Below are 21844 nucleotides of genomic sequence, written 5' to 3' on the forward strand. Positions count from 1 at the left end.
AGATGGGAGGTATATTTTCTCCTCTGCCTGTCAGACTATCCAGCATTGCATTGAAGATGAAAATAATGGGTGGATCATGATAAGCATCTACAGGGTATTTGATAACTAAGGAAGAAGTGATAAAATTTTGTTGAAATATATTTAAAGTACTGTACAAGGACGCAGTGGTACTTCAGAGTTTGCATCATAGGAAATAAATCAGTAAGACTAAGTGTAATTAGCTCAGCTTGATTAAGATGGTCATGTTGCGCTGGGTGTCCTTCTAGTTTCATTATTATGATTAGGATTAATAAAACAGTTTTGCATTAATAAACATTTACAGAAAACTGATTTTAAAAACTAAAAATATGAATTTTCTTAGTAATTTTCAGAACTGCACAGTACCTGAATATCCTGAATCATTGTTGAGCCACACTAAAACTGCTAGAAAAATATATTTACTAAAATCAGTTACATATTTAAGTGTTCCTCATTTCATTTCTCAACATATGTAGAGTTATAAATCATAGGTATATTATTATTATTATTTTTTTTTTTTTTTTTTTTTTGCCAAAACATTGTACAGTACACTTTGTTTTTATATCTTCAGAGTGCACAAAATATGATTTATAGACAGAATAAACCTCTACGCTAGGTTCATTTACATGGTTATGATTCTGTTTTCATGGGAAAGTTGCAGACCGACATATTATTTTTGCATGCCAACATTCTAAATACCCCTACTCACAGAGACAAGCCTCTAAAAAGTCTTAGGGGAGTGAATGATTTTGTTGCTTTTGATGACAAGCCTGAGCCTGCAGGAGGTTAGAGGCACTGGTTAGTTCCCCTGCTGTAGCCCTTCAGCTTCAGATCCCCCACCCACCCTCAGAATATATATATACTGTATATGTTATTCTGTATATATAAATATATATAAGGTATTCCACTTATTGGCCATCTGTGACTATATCCATATTTATTCTTGTTCATGCACTATTTCATAAATCTTATGATAATAAAAGTGTTTTTATGATTGCATTTGGTGGGAGTAAATACTGTAGGGACTGAGAAATTTGTGGGATGACATGCCACACATTAGCCAAATAACACAGGTTCTTAGGGCATGATTTATTTGTTTATGTGTTCACAGTAGTTTTTACCCCCCACATTAGCCACATAATGGATGATTTTCTGTACTTTATTTTGACCCTTGTGGATGACCTTGATATGATATTTGCTTTTACTTCCTTATAGTAACCAAAATATTATGTACTTCATGATACCAGTGTTCAGATTTTGAAGTTTGTGATTGTGTGGATATAATAATGGGTTGTGGTCATACACATGTTGCTTTATATCTGAGTTGTGGTCATACACATGTTGCTTTATATCTAGGATGCTCTGGAGAATAGTTCTAGGATTTGATATTGTTAAAGAAGGTTGATTTGTGATTCATATACATGTGAGTTAATATCTTGGTTGCTGCAAAGAATAGTTTGGGGATTTAGTATTGTTAAAATACTTCCATTGTCCTTCCAGAAAGCCCAACTGATCACTGGGTCTTGGGAACAGGGTTCTTTGCCTTTATCTGTTCTAGAGTCACATAATAATAGGAATATGATAACAAGCTACAAAACATGGAGGTTCCATATTTAGTGTCAACAATTGAGCTGTTGCATGAAGACAAAGATGTGGTCTTCTCATCTAACACAGAGCATAAGTGAGGAGCTGAGGATCATCTGTTTTTAGTTTAGCTAGTGATTGCGATATGCCTCACATGCTATATAACCCAGTTAACTGTTGGAGGTTGATTTAATCTATGTATGTTGGATGGTAAGTAGGGTTGCCCACCATCCACTTACCAAATGTACTGTTAACACAGGTGGGCCTGCACTGAGTGACAAACTATATGGTTTCTTGGAGCCTAGGAAACCATTTGAGGTGGCTGGTAACCATGTACCTGACAAATAGGCACCTGCACTCCAACGTGATGTGGTTCATAATGTTCTCAATCCAAGGGATGGTCGAATTTACTTATAAAGTATTGCTGCTTAGGAGTAAGCATCTGGTCATTCTTGCCCTCTGTGTCTGGGCTGGGTAGCCTAGCCCCAGGCATCTACTCTTCTGATGGATGGATTGATGGATATATGCTTTACATGCATTTCTGATAAGTGCTGATTACTTCTCTACCTTCCTTTTCAGTGCTTCCCAACTTTGCACAACGTGTAGATGTGGCAGTGGAAGCCTTGAGTAGTACCCCAGGCAAAGAAGTAGATGAAAATGAATTCATAGATGCCTCACACCTTGTTTACGATGGAGTGCGTGAGATTCGCATGGCCGTCCTCATGAACAAGGCTGATGATGAGCTTGACCCAGATGATGTTCTCTTGGATGATTACCACACGCTGGAAATCAGAAGCAAATGTAAGTATCATCAGATTTTTTTTCTCTCTCTCTGTTGTAAGAGCTGAGGCTTTTAATTCATCGAATCCAGTAATGTATTTTATTAGTGTATTCTCGCTACCTCTGGCCTGTTTTAATCAGCTTATGATTTAGCCTGAATAAACTGTCCAAATGAATCCATGTCAGTAAAAGAGTTAAGATGTATGGCTGGTTCATTGCAGCAAGTGCCCACACAGTAGAGACAACAATTGATGAATACCCAGGAGTGAGTGGTATCACAACTGCCAGGGATGCCATGAGGAACCTCAGTGAGGAGGATAAGGACAAGATTGCTGCTCAGGTGAGACATTTCTAAGTACTGTACTTTCGTTTTATCTTAGTTATAATTGATCATCCTTGTATATATTATTTCATCGGTTCTGTAAGGTAAACAGTGATTGATGCATGGAAATGTCGACAATAATGTAAAGCAGTGATGATCAAATGTTATTTGTAAACTTCAGTTGACTGTTGCCAGTCAGGCATTACAGTAATTTAAAATGAGTTGATAATGGTTTAACAAAATTAAATTAAGCAACATAGGGACAGGTTACAAGCTTAGTACTGAGTTATATGCATTTTATAAATGATATTGAGCCATCATACAGATTTCATGGAAAGATATAAGTTGCAATAGAAAATAGATAATTCAGAGAAGTTGCAATAGAAAATAAATAGTTCAGAGCTTTCTTAAGTCATCATCACATATATTTATTATATATATATATTTTCAGGCAGTAACACTAATGAACAGTTATATGTAAGTTTCAGATGTTGCACAGTCAGCATCAAAAGTTCTGTTGCCTCTCATTTTTCTTTCCATGGACTTTGAGAATCAGTGTGGTTAATCCTCAGCAGTCAATACTGATAATGACATCTGATCACAGATTGGTGTCATCAGTCTGGTTCCTGTGACACACCACACTTATTTTTCATACTTTGTGGAGAGGGAGAAGCGGAAGAAGCAACAAGGCTCTTGATGCTGACTGTACAGCCCCTTTTGATATTTTGGATTATTTTACTTGATGTAGTGCTGCTTTGGGTGTCTGCCCTTTCCTCTCTTCCATCCTGCCTTTTCTGTCTTTCTTTCCTTCATTCTTTCCTCTTCCTTCTGCCTGCAGGTGACTTTACACTCCCTCTTCTGTCCTTTCCTTCCTTCTTTCCTCTTCCTTCTGCCTATGGATGACTCTACACTGAGTGACAAGCCAAATAGTTACCTGTACACCAGGAAACCATTTACTATGCTGGGTGGTAACCATTTAACCAAATTATGGCACCTGGTGGTTTAGTGAGCAATTAAGGCACTCCAGTCGGATTGAGCCGGTGTAGGTTTATATCCAAGGGGTGGTTGGGGTTTATTGCTCACATAATGCCACTCAGGGATGAGTGAGGCTGGTCACTCTCATCTCAAATGTCAGGACCAACTTATCTAGGCTGAGGTTCCTACACTGCTCATGGGGAATACAGGATTGGATGATGGATGGATGGATGTAGGAGAAATTTTATTCATCATCATCCGGACCTCCTTATCCACCCAAGGGCAGGGTGAGGAATGGAGAAATTTTAAAATTAAGTATTAATGTTTATTTTTTTCCTTTAGGTTGAAAACTTCCGTCTAGAAAAAGTTAAGTTTGATCAAGAAGTGGCCAAGTGGGATGACACTGGCAATGACATCATTGTTTTGGCCAAGCACATGTGTATGATCATGATGGAAATGACAGACTTTACAAGGTAAGCAACCAGTTTACGCTAAATATGTTGCAGCAAATGTACTCCATCCTAATGTTAGGATTTTTTTCAATTTTGACCCTTATTATAGGAAATTATTGAATCATCTTATATATATATATATAGAAGAAGATAATAACCAAAGTTTGTCGACTTAAATGGGCTGCACGCCCATTAACTCACCATTCAGGCCTCCAGAGTCCTGGCTCCACCCAGGCAGAAACTCATTCAACATGTAGCTTCACATTCACCTATATGACAAAGTCAGCCATACAGTTGTCAAGTTAAAAAGAGTTGCTAGACACTGGTCATACACCCCTCTACAAAATTCATCCAGCAAATTCTATCCCATATATTAATCTTGCATTACAACTAAAAATTTAAGGTAAAGAAAAGGTTATTTTAGGTCAGGTTGATAACAGTAGCATTGACTTAATTCATATGCAGTACATGAAATCAACCAGCTTGTTTAATCTTCAGGGGACGAGGACCACTCAAAACCACGATGGATGTCATCAATGCTGCCAAAAAGATCTCTGAGGCTGGTACCAAGCTGGATAAACTGTCAAGGCAAATTGCAGACCAGTGCCCAGAGTCCCGCACCAAAGATGATATGTTGGCATACCTTGATCGCATTGCTCTCTATTGCCACCAACTCAATATTACTTCCAAAGTCAAGGCAGATGTGCAGAACATCTCTGGAGAGCTCATCGTCTCAGGGGTAGGTGATTGTAGTTACAGTGATACCTTGTTTTAACAGACCCATTAATACCAAACTTCAAGTATAAAGGGCCCTTTGACGTTACTGGACAACCTTTTTTATACTGTTTATGGAACCAACGTCAGGTATAGGGAGTGCCTCTGGTGACCTTCTGGACAAATTTTTAAAATACCAAACCCAGGCCTGGTATTCCATCTTTTCATTACTTTCTGTTGAAATGGGGGACAACATTGGTTCTGTATTGCCTATTGACCTATTATATACCAAGGAACATAGGCCAAAACAATTTAGTACTGATTTATTGATGTCTTATAACTTGGCTTATGTGGGGTATATACCTGGCATTTTTCATGTACAGTACACTAACCCCAAGTCTGTTATAGTTGGTCCCTGTTGGATGTCGTATGTAATGAACTTTCAGATGCACTATCAGCCTTTTCCCCCAGTTAGTATACTGTATTATAACGAGGTCTCACTGTACAATAGTCGCCATCTGAATTGGAAAAGTAGAGAGGGAGAGAGAGATTAGTGAAATTGTGGGAAAGGCTGTAGCTAGATGCCAAACAAGAAAGGGTTGGAATTGCAAAGATCACTGTATGTAAGAATGTTATGTGATTTCCAGTATTCAGCATATACTGTTACCTTGCAGCTTGACTCGGCTACATCATTGATCCAGGCAGCTAAGAACTTGATGAATGCTGTTGTGCTGACAGTGAAATGCTCCTATGTTGCATCCACCAAATACCCACGTCAGGGTACCATTGCTGTGAGTAACTCTGCTTTTTTCATCCTGTATGGAAAAATAATTAATTTCTCTCTGATGTTTCTATTAACCATCCTAAATTTTACAAAAGTGACAAGAAAACAAGGATGATGCCTGTGGTAAGGAGTGGTAATATGTATGCCATTTGGATGAATGTGTTATATGTTACTTTTTGTTGCTTTTAATTTTAAATAGGAACTTGGATTTAGTAATATAAAAGGAGGTTGGGCCTTTTCTCTCTAGCTATTTTGAGATAAATGTTTACAGTAGTCAGCATTGCAGGCATGCAGAGCAGAAACCAGAATTGCACCCATGACAAGAATTATGGTGCTTGAAGATAAATGGTGCAGTGCATTAGTTTCTAAATATGCCCCTACTCAAGAATGTTTTGACTCTTCTGTGTGAGCATATATATATTTTTTTTAGGCCTCTCTGCTTGTTTTCAGAATGTATTTTGTGTATGATGTGGACAGTCATTAAATGCTGTTGCAGTTTTGTGATGATTTATGATGTGTAATAGTTTCATTTAATGGGCATTTTATTGTATGATTTTATACCTTTTCTAATCTACCAAATCAAAAAGTTACACATAATTTTGTTTCATGTTAAAGCTCCATTAGATGTAATTTGTGTTGCTGAGAGGCAGAAATGTACACAGTTTTTACAGCAAGAAAAGCCATGAAGCATTTTATCTATCTATCTATCAGTGTATCTATATATAGATTAATTCATTCATTCATCATGTAATCGATATAGATAATTATTTTTTATGTAGACTGCTGTATTTCATTATGGCAGTGAAATGTACTTTATGCATTTCGATATCCTGCCAGGATCCAGGAATTATGTATTGATGCATTTTTCCTCCAAATTATCTATGGAGCATTAACAGTCTATTTTTCTCACTGAAAGGTTTTTAAAAAGACCTCTTTGCAACCAGTTATTGTGATCTGCTAGACAAGATGGCAGCTGCTATTACATCAGTCTCACCCTCTGAATATTACTTCTGAAACTTACCAGAGGGAGCTGTCCAGAGTTTATTGGTTCAGTTTTCATTGTATTCTTATGATTTGTGTATGTTCTGTTGCTGTGCTATAGTCTTTATGTCATCCCTTTCAATCTGAGTGTCTTTCCTAAGTTGAATATAGTTGTTTTATTTTAGCCAGAACAGAATACAGATGATGTCCTCAGGCAGAATGGATTATGGGAATTAAATTCATATGGTGTCATAAGCTACAGCAGGTCCTCGTTATAAGTTGCATTTTTTAAATCCCATTTTTCTTTGACCCTCTTTTTTTCTCTATTACATTCACAGTAAATTACAGAAAACTGCCTTTTTTATTAACTGTATATTGCCATCTGTACCCCCTTAAATCCAGGTACCTAAGTTCTTATAATATTCTTGCCAGTGCCAGACAATTCTATTTACAGTGAGAGTCCTCATTAGGTAGTAGATGGATGGCGATCATTGCCCTAGGAGAGTGAAATATTGTCATAAGCTTGGTAACTAGCCATACATTCATAACTCCGGCAAGGAGCATTCAATCACAGGTACAACCACTAAATGATCTTTCATCTCGGTGACTGTGCATAGAGCTAAGACTCATACAGTTACAAGTATTATTACACACACACACACACACACACACACACACACACACACACACACACTGGAGATACCAAAAATAAAATTTACGGTGTACTACACCATTGACGATAAGTTAAAGTCAATTTACTTGTTTCCCTGAGTTTTAAGTACCAGTTGTATGGAAGTAGTTGTAATTATTTCAGAAGACCTTCCTGACACGTAACGAGGACTACCTGTATGATAAAATTTTGGAGACTGCAAAAACTCAAAAAGGACGAGAGTGATGAGTAAATGGTCATAGAGTTAAATATGGCTTTGCTTGTTCTCCCTCTAACATTCTTATTTTTCATGCCTTTTTACCAGCCTGGGGCAAGAACAGCCGTAAGTTGAACATAGTCTTTGTTCTGTGTTATGTATTACTTGACATTGACAAAAGCATTCCCAGATATGTTATATTATCACACCATACACAGCAGCACTGTATATGGTAAGATCTCATTCCTTATTACATAAAAAGTTCAAAATGCATTACCTTGGCTGAATCAGTAGTGTAATGGCATAATGAAGAATGGATGCAAGTCCTTGTCAACTCTTTCACTGCTACAGTAGTTGCAGTGCAGTATGATCCTGTAGTGCTTTTAAACTTATAGGATTCCTGGTGGCCTTTCTGGTTAATATGCTACAGCTGGATGTGACTCACAGGGGTTTAAAGCTGAAGATTGGTTGTGGTTTATTTCTCACCATAATGCTACTCATGGCCCCTGTGCTCCTGATGGGGCAGTAAAGAATCAGATAATAGATAGCTTGATCGTTGCCAAGATAGTGTAATATTATTTTTCTTAAGTAGAAATTACTATCGTTTCATTATTTTGAAGCACACGTGTCAAGTACATCCCATAATGCACCTGTGTAATACAAGGTTTTGAGCAGTGCAGTATTGTTGCTTGTCAGTTGTGTACTTTGCACCATTGTGATTATTAGGCCCTTAATTAGTGGTAGGTGGGGGTGCTCACCATCCACTCACTCGATGTAGTGCTGCTCTCGGGTGTCTGCCTTGTCATCTCTTCCATCCTTCTTTCCTTCCATTCTCTTCTGTCTTTCTTTCCTTCAGTCTTTCCTTCCTTCAGTCTTTCCTCATCCTTCTGCCTACGGGTGACTTTACGCTCCCTCTTCTGTCTTTCTTTCCTTCATTCTTTCCTCTTCCTTCTGCCTGTGGGTGGCTCTACACTGAGTGACAAGCCAAATGGTTTCCTGTACACCAGGAAACCATTTACTATGCTGGGTGGTAACCATATAACCAAATTTTGGCACCTGGTGGTTTAGTGGGTAATTATTGCACTCCAGTCGAATTGAGCCAGTGAAGGTTTATATCCAAGGGGTGGTTGGGGTTGATTGCTCATGTAATGCCACTCAGGGATGAGTGAGGCTGGTCACTCTCATCTTAAACGTCAGGACCAACTACCTAGCCCTGGGCTCCTACACTCCTCATGGGGCAGTGTAGGATTGGATGATGGATGGATGGAAAAGAGGTGTGTTGTTGGGATCAAAATACCAGGACTTAGCAACAGGGGGGCCAGAATACAGCCAGGAGCTTAGTAATGTGTAGATGTTCCTCAGTAATGCCATATTCAATCCAGATTTGATAAAACTGATTAGAGTTCCACAGAAAATAAGAAAGAACATATTACTGTATGTCGTCAACATTAAGAACACAGTGGTTTTTGTGGTTTGTTGGGGGGGAGGGGGTTACTTAGCTAGTATGGCCAATGGTCGGGTCTGTAGTATTCCTTAGCACCTTTGGCACAGAGTCTCTCCATGAGTCTAGTGATTATAACCATTCATACAGAAGCTTAGCAGTGAAAAAGTTAAGCAACTTTATTCAGTCTTTTCCTTGTCTCCTAAGATTTGAAAGTACAGTAAATCCAAGTGTGGTCTTTAAAATTTATGGAAATTTTATATTGAAAGATAATTATTTGAAAATGTTTTTTTTTTTTTTAGATATCAGATATTTGTCATTTAATATCAGTGATTTGAGATGGTACCATATAGATATATTAAGTTTTAGAGTTGGCTTTTGCATGTTATATAAACAAGAGCAGATTTTTTATTTTTTTTTTGTACTCTAATGATTATAAGATATTTTGACATTTATATTGAAGTAGGCTTTCACAGCTGATTTTTTGCATAGCATAATTCAATTTGAAGGAAGTGGTAGGAAACATGTATTTTTTGCCAAATGCTGTGAGCTGTTTTAACTAAACTTTTAATATTTGACTACCAGCAGAATTTCCCCATGTGTGGAGATGCAGGCATGTAATAGGTTGTCTATGGAAGAAGCTTTGCATGAGTTGATGTGCTCTCGTTTTACACAAGTTATTTTTATTGTCATCATTATTATAGTAGGATAATTAATGATTAATGACTATCTATAAGTTATTTTCTAGGCTGTGTGTTTCTGGATTTTAATGCATTTAGATGTTTATATACATTATCTTATATTTTAAAATGTGATTGCCAGAACAGTTTTTATAAAGTAAATGTGTACTGTGTTTTTGGCTTATTGTGAACAGACTGTAATTGACAAAGGAAGTTATTTTCAGAAAAATGTGTTACTGATAATCATCCCCTATCAGAAATGAACAGTGCATCCTGAAACACACCGCGTTTATCCTATTTCCAGCTGTTGGTGCCTTTAGTATACTAACTGTATAACTGTAAGGAAAGTCTTCAGATACATATTGACTACAGGGAGCAAGGCCTTTGAATCCCCGGTAGATTGATGAGAAGGTGAATTGGAGGGCAAATGTGGTACAACTGTTTTTCAGTTTTAAAATGCAGTTTTCAAGTCAACTGTACATAGTGAACAGTATCTGCATACATTGCAATAATGGTAGTTAAAAGTCATATTGGTGTTCATGAAATGGTAATTTGCATTTTCTAAGTCATAATTTAGACTTCAAAATTTGTCATGGTAAATGAGCTGTTTGGAAGGTAAAAGGAAAAAATGCATTTGTAATCTGCCATTAAGAAATGTGAAATTACTGTGCTTCAGAATATTAAGTATTATTAAAACTCATGGAGAAGTTCACTTTTGGAACGAAGTCCCACAGTTCACAGATACAAATATTAATTTTGTCTTTACACTCATTCTCTATAGTGTTTCATAATTCTTTGTTTTGATAATGTTCAACATATTGCAGTATATTCCAGTTGCTCATGGGAGTTAGTTAGGTTGGATCTAGATCCAGACAAAAGAGAAGGAAAGTAAGAGAAATTATTAACAGAATGTCCTCTGAAATAGCCAGGTGTTAATTCACTCACTACTTAGCTTTTTGAAATTATCATCAGCACTCCACAGACTGTGCACAGACAATTACATCATAAGCACTTATGGAATAGGAACTTTGTGTCAGCTGTTATGGTCAGTAAAGGAGGACAAACATTGCCAGTTCATCCATTCCTGCATAGTGGAATTCTGTTTTAAATCTTGCTCTTATATTAATTTAATCATAGCATAATGGGAATTCTTCATGGAACACAATTCTGAGGATTCTTTTTGGAATAGAATATACTGTAATTGTTCAGTGACTTGATGTAATGGTATACCCAAGTGTTTTGTATAGCTTTCCTCACTCGTACTTATGGCTGTATAGTGCGATTAGGGCGGTGATCATCATTATTATGGTGACATCAGCTTGCTGTCACTTGCATGATGGTCAGCTTCTCCGGCAGTAGAAATAAATTCAGAGACAATAATAACATTGCTGGTAGATTGTGTCAAGTATTTACAAACGATACCTTTTAGGTCTGACAGTGGTCGTTACTAGGAGTGTTGAGAGCTACAGTATATGAAACACATTGGTATACTGTTACATAAACAGTCACAAAACAGTTAGCATTCTGTTCCCTGGACCCTACCTCTCTCCACCTTGGGATAGGAAAGGAAGTGATAATGATGAATTAAGTATAAATTTGGACATCAGTGAATCCATTAAAAGTAACCTAATGTACCTGTTCAGGTACCCACTTTCCTGATGCCACATTCTTCTTTGAGGACTGTGACAGAAAAACTGTGTATTCTAATCTTGTCCTTACTTAGCTGCAGCCATCATTATTCATCTATAGCCTTTACTCTAATTTTCATTCATTACCTCAACCAAAATTTGGGTATGTTTTTGATTTGCTGCCTGTCTGTATTAGTAACAGTGTAGAAAACTTTGAAATGGAATTACAGCATATTTAGAAAAACTGTGTATTCTAATCTTGTCCTTACTTAGCTGCAGCCATCATTATTCATCTATAGCCTTTACTCTAATTTTCATTCATTACCTCAACCAAAATTTGGGTATGTTTTTGATTTGCTGCCTGTCTGTATTGGTAACAGTATAGAAAACTTTGAAATGGAATTACAGCATATTTGAAATAATGATTGAGAACCATCACAGGAACAAGTACCGGTAATTATGTTTGGGGGGGGGGAGGTCAAATGGGGTGGGGGTGTTTGCTTGACAGAGGTATGGGCTGTCCAAGTGGTCTTCCAAGTATGTTGTTTGTTGTTTCTTTTTGAACTGATACCTTGGAGCAAACAGTTTGGCCATCCATGCACTCTATGTGTCCAGATTGGTCAGTACAGTATACAACTTCTTTTTGATGGCATCCATCATCAACTCACTTGTTATAGTGGTACCTACTTCTTCCTTCACTTTTGTCATCCTTTTTCTGTCTGCAGTCCTTTCTTCCCATTTCTCCCATCCTTTGTGTCCCATTGTATTACTTTTCTTCCCACTTTAGGGTAGTTCTGCACTGAGTGACAAGCATAATGGTTTCCTGTAACCCAGGAAACCATTTACAACACTGGGTGATAACCATATAACCAGATCAGCGATGATGTGGGGCCTCTGTTAATTGGACAGAGACGAAAATGCGGCTTCCATCCACGAACCTAATTTCCACACCCTTCCCCTTGCCTCCTTGTGGCAGGATGCTCTTTGCCGTATGGAAACATCAATTCACTGCGTGGGACAGCCTTGCAGGGGCAGTTGCCCTTCAGTACATTCATGCATTCATCCATCTGTCTCCCTAAGTAACCACATTAGACTCTTTTAACATATGTATTATCACCACCCCTACTCACAGATCACATCCTCCCAGCATTTTTTTTTTTTTTCTCTCAAACCTTCGTGTTTGTAACAAACAGTGTTCTTTATGAACCTTCTTACTGGAGTACAGTGATCCTTTGGTTATTGTACACATCTGGTTTTAGCGGTTTTCATTATTACTTCAAGAAGAATATATGCACTCATGCCGTTATTGCGCATTTTTTGGCTAGAACACATCATTATTGTGCGCCTGAGCTGGGCATTGCTGACAATTATGGTGCAGTGTCTGTGGTTTCTGATGGCTTTTAGGGATTCAAAGATGAGGCCCAACTCAAGGAGTTAATCCTAGGTGGTGGAGACCACTAGCTCACCACTCCCTAGCTTCAGAACCCGTTACCTCAAGCCCATCTTATGTGTCTCTTTGGTCTGCATTTCTTCCTGTTGTGTCCTTTTCATTACTTTCTAATGTCCATGTGCATTTCTTATACTTACCGGAACAGTATGTATGTATATAGTGGTAAAAATTGTTGTAAAAAGGAAAATTTGGATTTGTAAATGGGGTGCCCAGTACCAGTTGGGATAAATCTCATAGGTTCTGTGCTTTTGTTGTCGCATTATTTCATTATTACACACTGATCTCAGTTCCACTTATGTGCAATAACCAAGGAATCACTTTACTGTGCCTTATACAAAAGCTTTTTTTGCCCTTCCTACAGTACATTGTGCCTCCTCAAGCATCTAGGCGTTTCTGTAGTATGATATCCCATTTCATCTGCCCTTTCATTCATCTTGACACAATTTTTCAGTGCTTTCTAAGGGTACACTTACTGGGAGACCATTCCTTCCATAGTAGTGCCCAGTTGCATCATCATCACAATTATTCCAGCATTTTTCCTCACCTAAGGTTTAGTTGAGCTAGGATTCGGAAACAAGGGAAGATCTTTCTATCTATCTGTCTATTGCCAGATGCCATAATCTTGGAAGGGGTGACTGTTTGACTTTGAGTTAGTTGTTTTTTTCAGGGAGGGGCACAAACCCAATGCCAACCCTCTTGTAGACACATTAGGGAACACGCGTGTTGGCTATATGGTTACCACTCCATGTTGTAAATGGTTTCCTGGCATACAGGAAACCATTTAGCTTGTCACTCAATGTAAAGCCACCTGAAAAGGAAAGAAGGGTAAGAGAAAGTGACAGGGAAGATGGAAGAAAGAGGAAGAGAAGAGGGCAGACACAGAAAAAGAATGATAAAGCTAAAGTAATTAGTAGGCAACACTACATCAAGTGAGTTGATGATGGTCACCTCCACTTACCACGTAAGAGAAGATACAAAATTTAGAGAACCATGCACACTGTTCCCAGTGAAATGGGCCAGACATTCATTCACACTTCATTCCATTAATTAATTCCACACAATTGAAAGGTGAACTTCTCTTGAAAATGTTTATTATATACTTAAGTAAATGTCATTTATAGAACAGCTCTTGTTGGAACTGCATTAACAAAAATGGAGTTGTATCAATCACTTTCTGTGTTTTGAGTCAATTGGATTAGCAAGTGTACAGTACCTATTGGTAAAATTTAGGCATTGTGAGGAACAGTCTTATTGTGAAGATTTTCTGTTAGTATTTTTTTACTTGAATTTATAATGGTAGTTTTAATATGCATGGTAACTTATACTAATCCTGAATTAATTTTCACAGTATCTTGCACATTATATACTGTATTTATGCAGTATGTTAAAGTTTTTGTATAGAGTTTAAGTAAAGTTTGCACATTACACATTCCTGATTGTTTAGGCATAATGGTACCGCATATTCTTTATGCTGCACTTTGCAAATATATCTTTTGTTGTGGTGTGGCTGTGTCAAGTTGGAATTTCATTCATTAGTGTAAGCAATATATACCGATATATACAGTATAGGGAAATGTGTACTACTGACTTAGTTAATGCAGTCTGCTGTTGATTGGAATTGTATATAGGAATCCGTAATATTGGTCTAGTGTTAAGGAAAAATAATTTATGTATATTTTATTTTAGATAACTGTTTCTTACTGCCTTACTGTTGATAAGTTTGTATTGTTCTTAACTGTAACAATTTAATTGGAAATTATCCTGCATGATGGTAACAGTGTCTGTATAAACTAATTGTTGTCTTCTTTATCAGTGCAGATTTTTGTGCAAATGCATTGCATTTGAATGTAATAGTTGAGATAAAGGCCATTATTTATTGGCACAGGAAGTGAGCGCAGGTGGGGGGTTACAAAAACGAGGGGCGAAGTCCCCTTCGGTACTCCAAAAGCCAGTTGAATCATGGGGCCAGGTAGGGAGTTGTGTTGTGGCCAGTGTTCCATGTGTGAGGCCACTGTGCCCCCTCAAGCTGTGGGGTGACACTGCCAACACCACCACCCACTAGAGACTCGTAGTACAAGATTAATAACCCCTTCAATCCAGGCCATGTCATTTTTAGCTTATTCTTGCTACTCCCAGATGATTTTACCAGCTTGGGAAAGGCCTGTTGTACTGAGGGGGTTAGGGCTGTATCTAACTCTCCAGTTTGGAAAGCCTATCCTAAGCTGTAGAACATCAAATAACAAGAATAAAATGAAAAAGATGTCCCTAGGTTGAAAGGTTTAATAACACCACTTGGGTGAATACCCTGAAACTTACTGAGACTTGCACTGTAGATTTAAATGCTTGTGTTTTCCATTAGGCCACTGATATTACCAGTTTCTCCTAACCTGACACTGTAATAATGCAAACAGTTAAATAGACAGATCAAGTCTTGGAGATAATTGTGGCTGTTACCCTAGAATGGCCAAATTACTTTATATGTTTTGTCGTACCTCTGGGTCTCCAGGGGGTGCGTGTCCTGTTGGAGTACCCAGGCTGCCCTTGCTGGTGCTCCACACATTTTGGGCTGCATGATCTGTTTCTGTACCCTTCTCAGCACTAATTGCCTTCAAGTTTATTTACATTATTTAGTGGGATATTTGAGTGTTATAGTTTGCTGCCAGAATAAGTTTACTAACATTACAGTATGCATAATTCTTCTATTCATATACACTGGATATTTACTGTGATTGGTTATAAAATAAAAATGTACTTTATAGAAAATAATGCGTGGAATATAGCACTAATTTTACCTTAAGGCTGTAATACATAACATTGATATTTAATAGGATCAATTTAATGTCAAAATGTTTGTGATCTGTACTAAGATTAACTTTAGTATAAGAATCAACAGTCAATCTTTAAAATACATAACATTAATTATTATATTTACCATAATTGTTGATAACGTTTACCCACATCAGCAATGTTAGAACTTACTGTATACTTCCTTGGGAGGAAAATATTGCTACAAGTATACCATCGGTAACATGTCTGTGTTTTACAGTTGTGAAAAAATTACCAAAACTGCAGGGAACAATGCTAATGCAAGTCTTATAATGCATAAAACTTGTATTATTTAATAGTTTGTATTGAATTTTGCTATCAAGGCTCATTGGAGCTTTTCATTTACTTTGCTAGTTTCTTCATTGCCTTGAGTTAGTTCAGTGTTGAGTGCCTAGTGTTTAACATTTGCCATTAATGTATGGTTATCTTGCTGTTTCTATACCCGATGAGTAACTGTTTAGAGTTTTATTTTGTGCACAAGTACCCTTGTAGTTTTGAATGACTGGTATGAAGTTTTGTCATTACAAAGACTCACTCATGAATGATACCTGATCTTTCCTTAGAGTTTATTTTACTCTGTGATACTTGTTTTAAGGATAACTTATGCTGTATTGTCTAACTGTTAATATTTTGATGTACTGTGTGTATTAGTTAGGGCATATTGGTTGTACAGGTTTTTCTAAGTGTTCATCATGTTTTGTACTGAAATTCGACATGGCAAATTGTTCAGTGTACCTTTTAAAATTATGCTTCGATAATGATACTAACTTAAATTTGTAAGCACTAAGTTAAAATTAATATTCCTTAATTATAAGGCTGACAAGTGTAATTGGTATGTATGTTATGGCTTTGAGTATCTAAGTAATGACCCTAAAATATAAAATGGTTTATCTTAGGATGAGTTTGTATCATACACTGAATTAGACAGCTTGTTAATACTTGCCTAATGTTTGCAGTCCCCGATTGTCGTGTGGAAGATGAAGGCTCCAGAGAAGAAACCTCTGGTGCGTCGTGAGAAGGCGGAGGAAGTGAGGGCCAAGGTCCGCAAGGGTAGCCAGAAGAAGCCTGTCTCTGCCCTCAAGGCATTGGCTGAATTCCAGAGTCCCGCTGATGCCATCTAGACACTTCACTAGTAGGCTGTTGGATATAGGGATTTGTAGCAAGGCATAGGATGTTGAGCAGTGGCAGATCCAGAAGGGGAGGGGGACTTATAGGAAGTCTGGCCTCCCTCCTCCCCCCACCTTTTTGATCTACACCATTATTTCTGACTGCTGAAGGGAGGGGATATGAATTTTCTTTTTGTCAGTACTAATACCATTGCATGTTTTCCTTTTTCTTCTTGTGTTAATTTGACTGGTGATGATAGATAAAAAAATTCTGAATCCCCCCACGCCCCTTTACTAAATGCTGGATCAACCCCTTTCTGTACAGTGGTACAGATTCTTTTAAAATTTAGTTTTCTATTTTATTATTGTTTTTACAGTATTTTTATTTTTTTACTACATTGCCCCTGCACAGAGGCTAGCAAGCAGTTTTGTAGGTTGACTGGAGGCCACAGCTTATTTAGACACTGGAGGTCTTTTATGCATTATCTGCAGTCCAAGGATCTGGCCAGTTCATAAGGAGGCCGCAGTTATTTAGATACTGGAGGTATTTTATTTATTTTTTGCAGTCCCAGGATCTAGCAAGTTGTTAAGGTGAGTTACATGAAACAAACTAGCAAGATCATCAGTAAAGGTGTTAAGCCTCAGTGTAATGTTAGTATTCTCAGAGTACAGTAGTCCATTGTAGTAGGTAAGTTGTGAATGGTGAATGGCAGGAAGAGATTGTTTCACAATATGGTACTGGTACTTGATTACAAAGTTTGAAGTAAGGTACTGGTGCTTGAGGAAACAATTGAATTAATACATGTTTTATTCACCAAGTAAAAGGAGGTAAGTCTAGTTTCATGAAATTTAGCCGAATATATGACATTTATAAATTTGATTTTGATTAATGTAAATAACAAATATTATATAATTATATGAAAAATTACTAAGGTACATGGCACTTAATGTCCAAATTGCTTGTTTCTCTAATATAGTAGACCAGAATGAAGGATGTTCAGAGACCTCCAGCAGTTGAGTGCAAGTTCACTGAGAACTTAGTTTAATGAATAAGGTTTTAATACTAGGTATGCTATTTTTTCCACCATGATTGTTTTTGGGTAAGTTGATTAAGAACAAATATAGCCTGAGTTCATTAATCCTACATTATGAGCCTTATGGATGAACTGATAGCCAGTCATATATGTCTTATCCAAGAAGATTTTTAAATATTTACTACCAAACTCGTATTTTATAGTATTTATCCTTATTTTAGTTATGCTTTATACCGGTATATATATATATATATATATATATATATATATATACCGGTATATATAATACTTTGGACCAATGATTTTACAGTTGTGTGACAGCATAGGTACACGGTACTGTAGTGCAGGTGAGGTTTTATATAATGGTGCTAGGTAGTAGCAGCAGAGATCCTGTTATGCGTGGAAGCAGTGGTGTGTTAATTCATCAGGCTTTAAAATTATGACTGGATGTAGCCTGATTCCAGAGACTGTTATGTTCAGTGCTATGGGAACTTGAAACTTTACCAAGCATAATACTGTCATTTGCCAAGGACTGAATAATGGTTTTCACTTGCAGTACACCCAGTTTGTCATACATCTCAGTGTCATTTATTAGATTTCTGATAGTTAATATCGCAGGTACTGACAGTAATCCTGTGTGATGTATTATCATCCGTGTTGCATGTGTAGCAGGAGAGTTGTGTAAGAGCTTCCAGTTGCAAGTTCAGTTTTGTATCATCTTCGTAAATTATCGTTTTCTGTGATAACAGTGTACAGTTTATTCATTCATCAAAGTTGCAGTTGTTTTATTTTCACTGCTTGTAATAGCTTTCAAACAAACCCAAATTCTCAGTTTCGTGTTGAAAATAGCTTTCAAACAAAGCCAAAGTCTCAGTTTGGTGTTGAATGACACAAAGGTAGCAGTTTACGTGTAGCTTTGACCATAACTTTTGTCATTGTTAGTTATGCTCCTGCAGAGTCCATACAAGATATTAGATGAAGCAGTTCAATAGTAATAACAGTTGTATTAGCCTTCTACAGAGCGGTATGAACCACAGTGGCCCTATCTCTTATTGACAAGCTACTTAAACTGACTTAAAGATTCCTGAGTGTGCCTAGACTTGGCTTTTTGTGTCTGATTTTTATACATTAGTGCTTGTGCATACGATGTTTTATTAGTTGGAATTTCTGACAGTCCTTTAACTATATCAGTATGCTAGAGAAGCAACGCTGATTTGGTTTATTTGAAAGGTGCATTCCATATTGACAGACTGTTTTGCATTTGTGAATGTTAAAATTTTTCATTGTTTATGCACCATAGAAAAACAAGCATTATGACATTGCACAGTATTATTCATCTGATTAAAGGGTGAAAAAATAACAAGCCTTATGTCACACAATATACTCGTAGGTCACAGTTTAGGATGCATTTATCTCCAAGTTTTTGCATTATAGTACCATATTTCGTATACTCTAAGAGGTCAGTAAGCATCAGATAATCATTCCACTTTATTTTAGGGATTACTGTAATGATCTTTTATAGTTTATGCCTTATCATTTGTAGCTACGGTACTTCTTCATATATATCTGTCTAATGCTTCTGTAATTACTATGTTTATATCATCAGCTCCTGGAGATTTAGTGAGACCTGAACTAATGTGAAATTCAGTTTCACTTTATAAATATTCTTGCATATCAGCTGACTGTAATTGTAGATTTCCCTCAAGACATAGATGGTAAAGAGTGTTTTGTATATCATAGGATAAGAGTAGTAGTGAATGCATTAAGTTTAAGGCACCTTGGGAAGTAATTTGGCATGCTGGTCATGGAGAGGAAGAAATTTATTTTTTCAGGGCAGCTACTTTAAGCAATGTATTGATTTGCTATAACTACTTAATATAGATGGAAATGTATATTACTGAACATATTCAAGCAGATTAATTATTTCTCTCTATCAGTTATGCTGTAGATAAATTTGTGATTAGGAAAAAAAAATAACTTCAGATACTGGAGATGAATGATGTTCATATTTTGAGGTTTACAAAAAAATAGTAATAATAATAATAATAATAATAATAATAATAATTTTTGAGCTTGCTAAAACTTCTTCTCAAGCTTTCCCAAATTTTTTTTCATATTTGAGTTTGCAACCCTTAGTCTTGTTTTTTTTTTTATTTTTTTTATTTTTTTTATTATTTACATTCCTTCCTAAAATAATAGACTGATATATGACAATATAATATGGTATAGTAATTGGGGATTTGGGTAATACAAATGTTACAGTCTTAGCAATCCTGTGGATAAATTCCATGTAATTTTGGGTGCCAAAATATACAGTACAGATGATATATTTTGAAGTTTACATCACCTAGTTAAGTGTGGGTGTGGCTGAGCCTAATCATGTGTGCTCTTTAGGTAAATTTTTATCCCATAGTATTAAATGTATTAAACTTACTGTCATAGCTTGCATTTGTTTATATGGTCTTCATGACCATTGCTCATCAGTTAAGCTAACCTGATAATTATTTGTAATTTTTTACTTTAGTTTATGAGTGGCTCATCAGAGACTCAAACATATTCAAACACTGCCTGACTCAGGCTCATATCTCACACATTAAGACAACTGCCAACCGCAGCCATGGACGTAATTTCTTCTGTGCAGTCTTGCTGTTTGGTGATGGTGATGTAGTGTCTTGTCTGATGGCCAGTGACAGTAAGTGATATCCTTCAGTCCTACAGATCAATTTCCCTTCAGGACTTGTAAAACATGAACATTGTGCAGTAGGGCTGCCTATCTTTGGTGTCTGCAAACCAGCTGCTACTACAGTATTATGGCACATACATACAAAAGGTTAACCATTTCATTACGGTGAACATCAGCATTATCTTGCAGAACACTGTGTAGACAGTTATAGCCACTGCCTGATCCTGACGATATAGTCCAACACAAGTGGGACAAACTTGTTTGCCTTTAAACAGGTTGGTGGTACCCTCACCGTGGCCTTCCCCAGTTGCAATATCTCTTCTGTTGCCAAATTAGTTTTCACTGCTGTTGCCAGCAACTATGAAGGACTTTTGCAGCTTTCCTTTCATCACTTACGCCATACACTGTAGGCACTACTTCCATATCACATATCATCATTCAGAATTAACACTCTGACTGCTAGGATTACTTCCACCTGATGTTAGCTAAAAAAAAGTCCCTTGTTTTCCAGAAAGAGAGAAAGGGTTACTTGAGATAGTTTTTGAGGAATTTGACCACCAGGAATCACTCACATGAGCAAAATCTTCTTGTGTTTAACAAAATGAAATACCCCAGTGCACCATCCACAGTGAAAGGGTTACAGATCACACCTTCATCTTTAGCTCATTAAAAATTTTGCATGTTGATGTCTGTAACTGGCCATGACCTCTTTTGATCTGAATGGAATGGCTACCAGTGTATGGTGTGAGTGCTATAGGTTTTGTTAGTAACATGTCTTGCTTTAAGTAAACAGGATCATTACAATCTGATTAAGTTTTGAAGGTCTATAAGTAGCATGTTGTGAAAGTAAATGTAGAAAGGAGTCAAGTGATGGTTTATGAGAGAGAAGCTGGCTATTAATGTGGTGTGCAGTTGAAGGGGGAGAGCCTTGAATTGGTTGTTGATGAACCTGTCTGTCTAACAAAGAAGATCCATCAACCTCAGGCAAGCAACCACCCATGCACAGCCATCCTGTGCAGTGAACCAATGTTCCCTTGTGGCTGACTACCCCTCACTGTGGTGAGGCACAAGGAAATGTGTGGAGGTTTGGTTTGTAGGTGGATGCCACATTTGCATCTCTCTACCTGGTTAATGGGCACCATAGTAGGCTCCATTTCACTCCACAGTCTGGTTACATGGTTACTACCCGGCATTGTAACTGGTTCCCTGGTATGCAATAAATTGACAGAATGATGAAGTCAAGTTATACTGTACTGTACAAAGTTTAATGGTAACAATAGCGGAATTCACATATACGATAATTGTGGTGCCCATTTACAACACTTCCCTGTAGATGCGGTGCCTCCAGCACGAGTTGACAGTCAGACGTTTGAGTCAAAATGCTCACCCAGTGTGTACATTTGCTGTGTTCATCTTTCATTCCATTTTGTGCGTGCAAGGCAATTGAAACCACTGCTATGGCCAAATAACAGTGCAAGTGTGCAGTGAATAGTGCAGTGCCAAATAATAGTGCAGTGTGC

At 37.2% G+C, this 21844-nt stretch overlaps 1 protein-coding gene across 4 annotated transcripts in view; it reads left to right on the forward strand.

Annotated features, from left to right (window-relative positions):
• alpha-Cat (catenin alpha) overlaps positions 1-16793 on the forward strand; it is a 65349-nt gene extending 48556 nt beyond the window's left edge. For 2 of the 4 annotated variants that reach the window (XM_080284107.1, XM_080284105.1), the window contains 7 exons: positions 2182-2403; positions 2604-2722; positions 4022-4152; positions 4630-4870; positions 5520-5636; positions 7585-7602; positions 16458-16793. In XM_080284107.1, the coding sequence (XP_080140233.1) occupies positions 2182-2403; positions 2604-2722; positions 4022-4152; positions 4630-4870; positions 5520-5636; positions 7585-7602; positions 16458-16622 (1013 nt within the window). In that variant the 3' untranslated portion in view covers positions 16623-16793. The remainder of the gene's footprint in view (positions 1-2181; positions 2404-2603; positions 2723-4021; positions 4153-4629; positions 4871-5519; positions 5637-7584; positions 7603-16457) is intronic. The other 2 variants (XM_080284108.1, XM_080284106.1) reach the window with 1 other exon arrangement.
• The last annotated feature ends 5051 nt before the right edge of the window (positions 16794-21844 follow it).

Source organism: Coenobita brevimanus, chromosome 100 (genome assembly GCF_032717465.1).
Source record: "Coenobita brevimanus isolate Jiangsu-jjx chromosome 100, ASM3271746v2, whole genome shotgun sequence".
Taxonomy (NCBI): Eukaryota; Metazoa; Arthropoda; class Malacostraca; order Decapoda; family Coenobitidae; genus Coenobita; species Coenobita brevimanus.